Raw genomic sequence first — 13,776 nt, forward strand, 5'->3', positions numbered from 1 at the left:
CTTTTTTTTAACCTTGAATAGAGTTTTATATAACTCAGTAGTACAGACTGAGGACTATGGGATGTTGACACAATTAAATAGAGAAATGTTACCTAATGCTTCACAGAAGCCAAAAGAATACAATCACACTGAGAGTAAAAACTGAACACCTCCTCACCCACCCATTTTAATTCATGTTATTGTGATTAGATACTCCAGCAGAAAAGATAGGTACAATTAGGCAGAATTTGGAGAGGAAGAATTTTCTCATTGATGGTATTAAGATAAAATCTCCTACAAACCAGCATATGTTAAATAATTTTTGCTACATACACTCTCAAAATAGAAAGTCATAAGAAAACAAGAATGGTAAAATGGAAAATAAAATGAGAAAGATGAACCTGTTATCTGATTGGCATTTGGGGAATCAATAGTAACATCCATTGATGCTAGAGAAATTATCCCACAATAACAGCACTGGGAAATCTGAATTATGCTAGTGCAACACTAAAAATAATTATACATCTATTTGACATAGATACCTTTTTTTATGTAAAAAGGTGTTGAGGAACCAGACAGCTTTACAGCTAGATTCTTTTCTCCTTTTTGGTATTAAACATTAAACTAAAGTTTTTCTTTTCTTTGTTTTCTCTTGGGAAGATGACCAGTGTGTAATCCTAATTTCTGGCCCTGGGCAATTCTCTGCCTTGCCAAGGTCTTAACACAGTTTACAGATGCATATGGTTTGGTGACTTTCCAACAATATTAGGGCTGGGTGTTCATTACAGTCACAAGTGTGTAAAATATATACTTGATACTGCTCTTGACTAAAGGTAGAGTTGTTAACCACTCTGTTTCCAAAGTTTTATTGTATTTTGAGAAAAGAATGAATAGTGACTGATTTTCATATTAAAGCACACAAAACTTTCTCTCCTGAAGCATCTCTGGAGTAACTCATAGAGTCCTAGGTACTCTGAGCTGCAACTCCAATATAGCTAAGCAATTACTCCTATAGTGACTTTGAAACAATTCCATTTACTTTTCACTACTAACTCTACCTGAGTCATGCTGGTGGTAAACTGACCACTTCCACATGTTTTCCATTTTGCTCTCTTAAGCACTGAGCATTCTGAAAGTATTGATACTTGATGCAAAAATCAAACTATTATGATATTCAAACTATTATTCTCAAAAAGTTTCTTTCAAGCGTTAACTGCGATACATCCTTACTACTTCTATAACAAGGAGGAGTTCATCTTATCCAGATAGCAAAACCTGTTTGTAAACTGGGATATTTGCAAGAAAAAAAGAATGTATTAGAATTAATCAGTAGAGACTTCTACTTTTTGTAGTCATATTCCTTGGCCCTGAAGAAAGGACTGGAAAACATGGGCAGTGAGAATCTTTCAGATTTTTTTCACTTTTTGTCCCTTTCAATCCTCTCTCTCTTGAACTGAAACCACTGCCCCAGACACTTACAGAATTAGTGGTACATATCCAATCTGGAATCGCTAAGTTTTACTATCTTCCACTATAGCTGAACTTTAGCGAGCAGCGGGCTCTTCATACCAGCAGAATATGTGCCAGCATTTAGTAATTAACCAGCTCTCTCTGCAAAATCTTCCACTTGAAGTTTTTCTGTTATAACTACACCACTTCTTTTCCCCTCTTAGATAGTAATTTGTCGCAGTGGGATTTTAACATCTAGACATCCATAAAGCTAATACTCCTTTCAATTTTTTAAATAAAGAAACTCTAGCCAAAAAGATAACAATTCAGTTACCAGCCTCTAGTCAAAGTATATGGGCAGCTGATATCATGCTTTGTGTCACTCTTAGTAAGGGTCTTGAAGGTGATATTTTAAAAATCTCTTTGCAATACATTAGTGTCAGAGAAACTTGTGATGTTTAGATGAGTGACATGTCTAGAGGATCAGCAAACTATCTGCCAGGGGAGCTAGTGATACAAAACTCCTAACCCAAAACATGACAAGGACAATATAAATATTTCTCACTGCAGCTATAGAGAACTGCAAGTTTGAGAAATCATATTCACATCTACTTGTGGAAAATATGGAGCTTTTCCAGAAAGTAAGCTATTATAGGAACATATATTTTAAAATTATGTTTGGAGTCATCAGTAGTTGAAGCTCACCTGTTTTTCATGCTACAGAAAAGCCAGTTATAGCCATGCTAGAGGAAGAGCCAGTAGCGTATCTGAGAAATAAATTCAAGATCCTCATGGAGAGCTGGGAATGATCTTTCTTCTTCCCTCAGTATCAGAGGGAAACACAGAAAAAGCAAGTAGAAAAAGATTCCTTTGAGAGATGGCTTGAGATTTCACGTGATTCATCTACACAGAGGAGGGAAACATGTCCTTGTAGAAGCTCTGCCTGTTAAGTGGTTATTATTTATCTCACCTGCAATCTACCATTTAAAGAGCTTAAAAATATATATATAGTGATTATCCCAGTTTATATTGGATGAAAGTATAAAGGAGCACCTACGCATGGACGTTGGCCAGCAGATCTGGCAGGATGATCTGGAATCTGTAATGAAATATAGAGAATATTCTATTCCACTCCAGACTGGAATCTGGAGTCTGTAATGGCTAGGAGTTTCTACCTGCAAAGTTGTTGTCAAGGATTTAGAACTGCAGAGGAAAACCTGTTGTGGCCTCAACCATCCACACAGAGGAGCCAATGCAAGAATTTGAAGGGAGCTCCAGTGGTCAGAGCTTGCAGCCAGTCATGCTCAGTTCAGAGTAGGAAAGGTAGATGTAAGACATAGGGCAGTAGCTTATTCAGTGAGCCTTTCATTTACAAAGAAAGCAAATGTGTTGTTCACCCACTGGTTTTAGTTTTTCCAGAGGTAGGATTCTTACATGTTGTGCTTAGTGTTTTGAAGAAAAGCCATTCAGGGATTTTTCTGCCTTGTGATCTTGATATTATATTCACTGCCCAGAAAGAGTCAGTAACATTGTGCTGAAATGGCTCCCTGTGAGGGTCCTGATGTGCTGTTCATCCCTCACAGATTTTTATAGAAAAGAAAGTCTGGTCCCTATTATTGTCAGGTAATTTTCTTTTTTTTAAACAAAATCTGACTATCAAACTATGTGTTGAATTAAATGAAAGATGAAAAAGATAATAACAATATAATGAAAGATTGTCAGAAATTCTGCTACTACGGCTTTATGCTATTTTAAAATGAACTATTTTTCTAATGTTCTGGCAATGGGAAACTTTAACATTCCTAACCTGAATGATACTGCTCATATTTTGACATATAATTCGTACTTTTATACTTTTATTTACCTCTTTTGCACAGCCTCTTTCAAGACTTAAGAATGGGATAATGAGCTTTCTCATCAAAAACATAACAGGAATCCAACTAAGAATTACTAGTACATCTAGTAAAATAAGATCCTTTCTCACTGAAGACATTGAAGCCCAAATGCTGGAAAGTTCATCATAAACTTAACTTTAAATACGAGTTTACATTTCACTGTCCATCTCTCTGTCCATTTGTTCATAAGCTAGCATTATAACTGGAAGCTTTTTTCTCCCCATTTTTCTACTTTTCTAACATTTGAGACACAATGGGCTATGGAATAATCTCTGAAAAGAGACCAAAGACCCACCACTTTTTCTCTGACTGAAGACCACTGCTCCTCACATTTACAGGCATCAGAAACCACAGTATAAGAAATGCATTAATCAAGGAAAAAGGAGAAATGCCTTGTTTATCTTGTATTTTAAACAGAAAAGAAGTATGAGTTATTGCAACATCTGTCACTAAAAAAACCCAAACCATAGAAATTGAGGTCCAGCTATGGATTTTACTGTATTGCAAAACAAGTTAAAGGTGTGCAAGTGGGAATTCTGTCAGAGAAGACAAGACAAAATGATACAATTATTCCAACTCAGAGCTGATATGCTCCAAGCTATATGTTTTCCCACAATCACTGTAAATATGAATATTTTAGAAGTTAATATGAAGATCAAATGTGGAATGCATTTGCTGAAAAGATTAATATCTTTTCATTAAAAATGAGAGTGCACTGTTGGTTCAGCATTTGCATTTAGATCGAGTAAGTAATAAGTATATTGACTGCTTAAGACACATACCTCCAAAATGGAAAATATGGATAAAGAGGGTAGTGTCCATATGCAGAAGTGGACAAGTTTTTTCTATTTCCTACTGCTACCCCTTCAGAGAAGTTAAGCCCTATCAACAAGAACACTGTGATTTACTTATCACAGCAGAACTGGTTGCATACTGTAAAGAACATTTATGCAAGCATTCATTCCTTCATGCGAGCAGTGTATTGGTGAATATGTATCGGTGGGCTGCTGTTGACTTGAAAAATTGCTAGCCACTGTACAGTCATTCATCAATCTGTGGACAGGAATGGATATTTGCTAGCTGTTAGACACTGCTTTTTGTTGCAGCTGTTGTTTAAAGTGTAGAGCGATCCGGTTAAGCGGGAGGCTCAGCCAGCTATTACGTTATTACAAGTGGTCCACATAAACATGAGGAGAATGGGCTAATGTAACGCCAGATTTCTCATCATTTATGGCATAAGGCTTTCAGTTCCATGTTTCCAAGTAATAAAGAGAGGGAAAGGTATATATGATTCAAACAATGGTAGACTGATGCACCAAGGTTGGTTCAAATGGTTACAGAATATAGTACTTGCTTACTGAAATGGTGGCATGGCTTGCGCAGGCACACAGAGTGTCAGTCTCACTGCAGAACATACATTGCATTTAACTGAAACTAGCCCAGGAGTTCTCAGAATCAGATTACCTGAATTGGTTTTCCTGAGGTGTTTAAAAATATATGTGACAGCATATAGTCCAGCATGTAGCAGATATCTCAAACTATTTGTTAACTTTAATTCAAACTAAGCACAGCAGTTCCTATCAAAAGCAAAAGCATTTTACTCCTCAAACTGTGAGAAGTAAATATTTCACTTAAGCAAATGTGGTGGCAGGTTTCTTATAGTATTTTAGTCATATAAAATTTATACAAACTATACAGCCACTTTCCTGTAGAGCAGAGGGGTCTGTAACACTGGCAAAACAGCATTGTGGGTAAGCAGAAAAACTGATTACTGATCCATAAAGGAAATTTAAGAGTTGATTCTACAAGAGTACAAGCGTTTTCTCCTCCTATGCACGAGGAGAATTATTTTTCTTTCACTGCAGGGAAGTGTCACTTTGAAGTGGACTCTCCATCCCTGAAATATGAAATTCAGGACATTTCCTCAAGGTTTCTTTCCTCTTTTTTTCTTCTTCTTTCCCTCCCCCTTCTTTTTTTTTTTTTTTTTTTTTTTTTTTTTCTTCCCCCCTGTTGTGCTCTATTTTGGGTCATTTAGACCATACACTTTGATGGAGGGCATCCTTCTCCTCTGAATTTATGAATCAAAATGTATTCTCCAATGGATATCTGGAGGTATAATTTGCCCCCTAACACTCTTCAATCTTTATTGCTGACACATTCAAGGATGCCTAACTCCCACAAGAAAAAAACCACATTAATCTTCAAAAATATGTCCTTACCTGCCTTCTGAAAATGAAAATGGATGTTCTTTGAGAAATTATCTGAGTTTTGCTTTAAACCCTGAGGATCATGTACTTTTGGAAACAATTTTCAATCTGAAAAATTTATAAATAAAAATACACTGGTATATAAATACAAATCCTGCATGGTGCTAAGTATTTCCTTGGAGGCATGAAGCACTTGGCTTCCCTCAGCAGATGTCAATAGAAATCAAAAGCACTCAGCAGCTTGCTGGATGTAATCTGTGGGATTCCTACACACACTTTTTCTGCATTCTGGAGAGAATGACTTTTTTGCTTGATGCTTTTGTAGGTGATACTATACTATGGAAATAGCTCCAAAGCACACACTGTCATCCATCTGTGCTAAATCAAACAACCATTCAATTACCACCAAAGTTAAGAATATAAAATAGCTAGGTTGGGGATCTGAAAGCGGATAGGGAATTCAAAAAAAAGCCCCAAGATGACCTTTCTGTTTCTAGATAGTACAAGACAGAAAACAACCCTAAAGAGAGAGAGTGATGCCTTTCACATTACATATTCCTTCTGCTGCCTGATGCACAGAACTTTGGAATAGCCTTTGAAGGAGAGGTCACTTAACACACCAAGGAGCATTCCCATCTCCATACCTTCAATTTAACAAGAGACCTAATAAATGCCAGTCACAGAAAAGAAATTTTGAAGACTTGTAGGAATTAAAAAAAAATTGTCTTCATTTTGAGCTCATGCTATATAGCTAAAAGAACAAACAGATGCACAGTTGAGGTTCACCAGAAACAAATTAATGCTTTTCTTTTCCCTTTCTTTTAAATTTTGTTTTATTTTAAAAGTGTCTACTTAAGAGTTTACTTTTAATTCTAAAGTATCACCACAAAAAAAAAGCTTTGATTTGATTTTCATCTCCTTAAAATTATTAACCTAGATGTTTACTTATGTATGATGATATTTAATTGGATATAAAAACTGAGCTGTCTAGATGGCCAAATTTCTTTTAACTTTATGGTAAATAACTGTATTTTGATTCTTTGCACTGAAACAAGAATTTCTGAGGCTATGCCATAGCAACTTTTCTGAAAATGTTGCAGCATGGAAAAATAGTATGGACTATACAGTATGTGAAAAACCTTCCAGATGCGTTGTATCTCCACATCTCAGTATCTCCCACTGGGTAATATGCCCAGTCTCCTCTTCCCTCTGATACACAAACATAAAATAAATGATACTTAAAATTATAAAAAGGACAAAAACCAAAACAAAAGCCCAAACAATTTATATTCTGTTGTCTTAAATAAAATGTAAAGTTTCCCATAAGCATCAAGATCCAAGCAGTGGTAAAACTTACTAAAAGAGATGGAAAATATGAGCAATTTTAATCGTATTTCAACATGCTTTAAGAGTTCATATCTGCCTCTGGTGCATATGTATACGATTAATGAGAAATAGCTTCTCCCTTCTCCATGTCCATCCTAGAGAAATTTTTACTTTAATTCAGCTTCTTAATTGGTATCTAGGACTAATACAGTTTTAAACGGTACACCTACAAGGAACAACTAAGAATAATACACTTTTGATGGGTACTCACTTCTAAGATTCAAATAGAAAATAAACAGAGTTATCAAAAGACAGAAAAATCACAGGCAATTGACCCAATTTAAAGTTTAAGTAAAATCTACAAGAAGCTGCTGGTTTGAACTGGCAGTCATGAATAATCACATTTGCCATGACCAACTTTGCACTTCCTGGAGCTATGGAACTCCTCAGCAGAAATGCACCTTCCCTGCTGCCTCCCCATATAAATACCATGTATGCCTTCATGAGCTACACCCAGTTACCTGCAAATACTGCTGACTCAAATTCCAGTCATCAAAAAGGATCAGCTTGAGTTGTTCAACATCCATTCTCTTTTCCAAGCAATGGAAAACATTATGAAAAAACTTGCTGTTCTCTATTCTCCACTGAGTTCCCAACAAAAGGGTAAGAACCAAGGAGGTAAAAGCATTCCCCTCTCCTGTTCACAAATACTGTTGCGTGTAGTCTTTGTCCAATCATCATTCAGTGCCTCTATCTACAATTTTTGTCCTCTGATGTTACACACCTACTAGCAAGGTTTTCACGGGAAAAATCATTTCTTTGTCCCATGTTTCTACAATGCACTTCATAGAAGAACGTGACAAATAGCCAAAACATTTAAGAACTACAGAGGTTCACCAGAGAAAATATAATAACAATAAGGCACTAATATCAGCTGTTATCCTACAAAGGAGTGGCAAATAGTGCTCCCTCCTGGTCACCACCTTTCCAGCATCCTTAAAGTCACTTCTTCAAGCCTGGTGATGTGCAGATACTTTATTCCCTAAGCAGTAGCTAGACAGACATTTCCTCCTTCAGATGTTAATTCTGTCTCCCTCCACCTGAGGGAGACAATTCTACAATAATTCAATTTCATGAGCTATTTATATAGTATTGAGATTGTGTTGGTACCCAAAATTGTTCAGAATAGGATTATTAGGCCACTTGTACCTAAAAGCTGCTATTACGGTTAAAAATAGAAGTTATACATCTTTGACCATGAACTACTAACTCCACATATCTAAAAAAGGAGACACGACTACCAGTTTCTACACAAGATATACATAAGCAGCAAGGGGAAAAGCAGCTGAACCCAGAAAGATGACAGAGCACAACACAGAACACCTTGTGAAGAAATGGAAAACATACTTTTTCCCAAGCTTTTCACCTGACAAGACAAAACTGCAGATAATGCTTGGTTTTAGTGTTAAAATTTTACACAGCCCTACATTTTGGCTCATAAAACACACAGTATTTGCAGCAACAACAAAAATTACTTTGCAGTTTCAACAAGACTGCAGCGTGCCATGTCACCTTCAAGTAAAGGTATTGAATTGACTATTATTAAAAATCATGAGGAATTCAGCTCTTGCTTTCAGGATATACTACCCAGCCACAATATCCGTTCGATTGAGGCCAGGCTTCTTCTATGGAGACAGCATCATTATTTCATGAATCAGCAGTGACCTTTGGAAGAAACTAGGAAAAGCAGGCATGTTCATTCCCTTCCATTGATTTTCTAATTTTGAGTAAATTGGTTTAATCTGGGGAATGGTTATCTATTAGGAATAAAAATACTTAAACTGACTTTAGAAAACAGTATAAAGCTTTTAAACTGAAACAATGAATTTAGAAGGGAAACAAGGCAAAAAGTTAGTGATTGTATAAATCTTATCTTGGGCATGATTTTGTGGCCAGCCACACAAGTATGAAAGAATTGGAATATCTCTAAACCTAAAAGATAGATCTACAGACCCAGACCTTAGTTTTACTGCACTATGTCTCTAGATATGTGTCTGGTTTACCCATTAAATGTCTGCTGTTGGAAAAATCTGCAGAAAAACTACTCACCTGAAGTGGGAAGTGATATGGGCATCATTTTTATCTGGTTAAAATGAGAAATAACGTGCTGAATATTGAGAACATTGGTCAGTCCTGAATCTAACCAACTTATAAGACAAGTTCAGTAAATCAGAACAGACCCGAAACAGCCTGCAAGGAAAGAACTTGGTTGTCTCCAGGATCCTAAGAGCACACAGGCCTATGTAATCAAAGGAAATGGTGATTTACAGAGTAACTGTTTCAGGGTCATCATTGTATTGGTGCATGGATCTCTCATATTCTGATAATTAAACCTTTGTCTTAACAGATTTGGTCTACTTTATTATCTTCTGAACATGATGATCATACCTAAGCTTTCTTTACTATCAATTTATGCTCTCATAATGTTAATGATCTGTAATAAACATAGATTTTGGCACTATGGTAGTTCACCTTAAAACCACATGCAGACTACCTGTCCCTTTACTATTCCTTTTTTGTATTTCCATTTTTTGTCTATGGGGTACCCAGTTAACTATTCCCTTAAAGTTCACTCAATAAAAAGTGGAAAAAAATAGAAAAGGATTTAAAGCATCAAACTAACAATCTCATAGCAAGCTAAATGCACAGTTAGGTTTGGGGTATTTTTAACTTCCAAATGCTCAGTTGGTAATTCTAGGTTGAATTCCACTTATTCCTGAGATCGTTGTTCTCACCATCCAACACTAAATGTCTTGCCTAGAAATTATAAACTACTAGGATTTATAAATACTGATCAGAACATATAACTTCTTATGCCCAAATAAGAAATAAACAAAACTCTTAAAAGATTCCTCAGAGTTGAACATCTGAATCCCCACCCCTGCAATACTCTGAACCTCTTTTCACATCGCAGAGTATAGACAAATGTTAAAATGTCAGACTGGTGATAGGAAAATGTTCACTTACCTCACGATCCAACAGTACAGGTGACACCACTGTAACAATATCTCCCTTTTCTGGGTCAATGTAGAACATATTAGGAGACGGTTTGGTAGGGGTCTGTTTAAGGATGTTATACCGCAGAAGAGCATTGTCTGTGCTAGAGTCATCAGCATCAAATGCTGTCATACGCATCACAGTCGTTCCTAAGGGAAAAGTGGACAGACAACAGAATGCAGTTAGCAAGAACATGTAAAATTATACTGCCTTCCTATGTGAGAACCAGGTGGGTACAATATATAATTATCTCATCAAGACCACTGAGTAGTTTCACCTGATACTTAGTTTGTACTTGCATTTGTATTATTTTTACTTGCAACTGAGCTAACAACAGAAGACTAGTGGTTTGCAGCAGACATAAGACTAACATAATTTCCCCATATTTGTATGCTTTGTTGCCATCCATCTTAATTGCATTTCACTAAATGAACTACAGATGTATCTTTTTCACTTCTACGCGTAGAAAGTCTACAGGATATTTATGATGAAAATAACAATGCTGAAATAAGAGAAAGGTCTCTCTTCACTTTAAAGTCTTGCACAATTTCAGAATTGGTTGGATATTATAATTTCTGTTAACAAGAAATTTTGTAATGATTAAAGCCTACATTATTCTAATTTCAATTTGTACAAATTTATGGGCTTACTGTATCAACCTCAATAAAAACCAAAAAACAAAAAACACCCACCAAACAAACCCCAACAAAACAAACCACCTCTATTGCCAGGCTGTCCTTCAAGTGATGAAGGTTTTCTTTTAACATGAAAATCCTGTAGCACACAGTTCTGCTGTAGAATGCAATAAGGTAAATGCTGTTGACTGCACAGACTCCTACATGATGTACACAGGAAAAATCTCAATTCTTCTTCTATATCACAGTTAATACAGGGAGGACTGAGATGCTGCCAATTCTCTATTTAGCTAGTGGAACACGTACTCCTGCATCACAGGATCAAGTCTTTTCCTCTCCCTTAGACAGGCACGCTAGGCTGACATAGCCTACAAAATTCTGTCATAGCATTCTTTTATTTGCTTTGTACAGCACATTGAGAACCGAAGAAATGAAGTAATTAGACACCTGGGCTGAATCGTGAGTTATTCACCCTCAGCCCATTATAAATTCTTAATCAGTTCATTTATAGGTAAAAATGTAAGCATTTTTTTTTAAAAAAATCTAACTGAAAGTTATATATCATCATGCCAAAACTGAAGTATTTCTGGTAATATTGACCTGAAGAAATAATAAAATCCTGCCAAATAAAGTAATGATCAAATTAACAAACTAGTTTCAATGGTGAATCAAAGTTAAGTAACAAATTAATGCAAATAGTATTAGCAAACTTTATGCAAATAAGGAATCTAGGAAGGGATCCATTCTTTAGATTAAAAATCCCAACTGAAACCATTTATCAAACTCCATCATCTATACAATCTACATTTAAGTAGTTTAGCACTGAAACCATATCCAATCTGTGAACCACAGTGTCAAAATTAGTTATAATTCTTTGTTAGAGATTAGTTCTTATGTGGTGGCTAACCCTTTCTTTTCCCCCATAGACTTTCAGGCAAGTATTTTTTTAAATAGCATGACAAAAAACATTTCAAATACATTTTAATTTCTTAAGAGGTCTGTAAGACCATATGATCTGTTCTCAGTATCCACATAGCCCTTTGTGACAAAATAACTACAAGTGATTAAAATCTTCTGGTACAGACAAGGCCTAAGATATTACATTGGAAGTGTCAGCAGAAGAGAAATTCGTATTATTCATGTACAATGACAACACCTGCCTGGTTCACTGTTAAACAAACGCAACCAGCTTGTTTAGGTATGTTTCTTTTTTTTTTGCCATACTTCCCAGAGTGCAAAGTATTGCCTCTTGTTGTGGTGACCTTGAATATAAACTCTCAAAGGTTTTGCTTCATTGCTACTTCGGGCAGAGTTACCCCCTTGAGAAAACAAACAGAGATCTGACAGCATGTTGGTTTTATTCACCAGTGATTAAAGGTCAGACAGCTCAAAAAGAAGCTTACCACTGGATACCATGCTATGTTTTCCAATATTACAAGATAATCCTAGCCCTGATATTTTCGCCTACTTTGTTTGAGACTTCTTCAGAAGGAAAAAGAGCAGCTTTCTGTTTTGAAGAATGAAGATTCACCCTCTTTTCACAAGTACAACACACTGTGCTATTTTTTAGATATTTATTGCATTTTAAGAAAGTTATATTTGTATTAGATAATGTGTTTCCCAAAGATCTCCTAAGTCACAAGAATTCAGTGAAATAAAGAACAATTAAGGCAAATCTTCAAGGGATCTTAAATAGTGCCCAAGTACAAGTGAAATCAAATGGGTCTCGGTATGCAACTGTTTTCTGAAAAATGCAATTTCATCAGATGCTATATTCAAGTACATTAGACTACATTTCAAATGAATATACAGTTGCTACCATTATTAATCTATTAGATGAGTTGATGCCCAGCAGAGATTTAGAAACCGATTAAAATGTATACTCAGGTAGAAATCCTATTTATACAGTTGTCTAGACAGTTCTACTAAAATATTTCTGATGATAAGACTGTGGAAGGCACACATAGATTTTAAGATCTGATGTAAGTCCCCAAATCTTCAGTTACTCTGGCATAAAACTGGTTTAATACAATGGCTGAATCTGATTCTGATTTGCCAGCTGCAGTTCTTCAGCCTTTCAACTCACTGGACATTATCTTGTTCTGTGCAATCACTCCTTTGGTGCATACAGATAAGAAATTCCAGCAACTCTGAAGAGCTGAATTTTACATTCATTTTGCATGGAGATGTTAGCTCCAGGATGAAAGCTCTTGAGAATTAGATCCATTTTCTTCTATGTTGCTCCTGTCAGAAGTTTTGAGATACTGGTTTCTAGCTACCAAAGTGGCATTTACATTTAAGTGAAAGTTATTTTATTCTCACAAGTTCATATAACAGATGTAAAAACACACATAAAATTTGGGGTTGTCTTTAGATGTCATTATGCATTAGTACAGTTTATATAAGGTGCTACCTGTTTTCTGTTCATGAACATAAATACAGAAAATGACACCTCTTTAAACATCATCTATATGCTCACATCACTACAACAACCAGAGGAGCTGCGGAATATTGTGGCTCAAAGGAAGCCCTTGCACTGATCTGAAAGTTGGTGCCAGGCTTCTGCAGGCATGCTGAGAATGGCTTGTCCTCAGAAACATACCCTTTATGCTCTTGTGCTCACAAGCAGATTTGCAAACCAACCATGGTTCAGTGCCATCCATTCATTTAAAAGCACAGCAGTACCTACTCTGTATTCTGTTACATTAAAACTAAACAAACAAAAACCCCCTCATATACAAAAATCTAGAATGGGCTGGTATTTGTGGTTGATGCCTCCAAAATCACAACAGCTTTAAGCCAGCAGCTAAAATATATTCCATTGGACCTTTTGGAGAAGTCCAACAGCTGTATTTCCAGGGAAGAGCCTTCCTATCCCTAGCTGGGGTGTTCACAGAGAGACCACACATGACCATACATTTGGGATTGGACCACCCCAAAAGACAATGTTTATGGAGATCTCTTTCCTAAAAATACAGTGACACAAATTTTTATTTTAAAAGGCTCTACAGCATACATCCAGTCAAAAGAGTTTAATTCAAGATGCACACTTCCCCAGTATTACTCCTTCATCATAAAGTTTTATTCTTCATAAAAGATTCATTTCCCCAGACCCATAAACTGACTACTTCTAATTCAGTGTCATTTTATAAATACTTCCATTCCTGGCATCAATCAAATGCAGCTGGCTTTCAAACCACAAAACAACAGCTTGCTACATTATCATGT

At 36.0% G+C, this 13,776-nt stretch overlaps 1 protein-coding gene across 5 annotated transcripts in view; it reads right to left on the reverse strand.

The window, feature by feature from the left end:
- CDH13 (cadherin 13) overlaps nt 1-13,776 on the reverse strand; it is a 516,496-nt gene that overhangs the window by 150,212 nt on the left and 352,508 nt on the right. For 4 of the 5 annotated variants that reach the window (XM_074839583.1, XM_074839584.1, XM_074839582.1 and 1 more), the window contains one exon: nt 9,884-10,062. In XM_074839583.1, coding sequence (XP_074695684.1) covers nt 9,884-10,062 — 179 coding nt within the window. Of the gene's footprint in view, nt 1-8,560; nt 8,594-8,965; nt 9,000-9,883; nt 10,063-13,776 lie in introns of those variants that run through there. The other variant, XM_074839586.1, reaches the window with a different exon arrangement.

This window comes from Strix aluco, chromosome 14 (genome assembly GCF_031877795.1).
Source record: "Strix aluco isolate bStrAlu1 chromosome 14, bStrAlu1.hap1, whole genome shotgun sequence".
Lineage (NCBI taxonomy): Eukaryota > Metazoa > Chordata > Aves > Strigiformes > Strigidae > Strix > Strix aluco.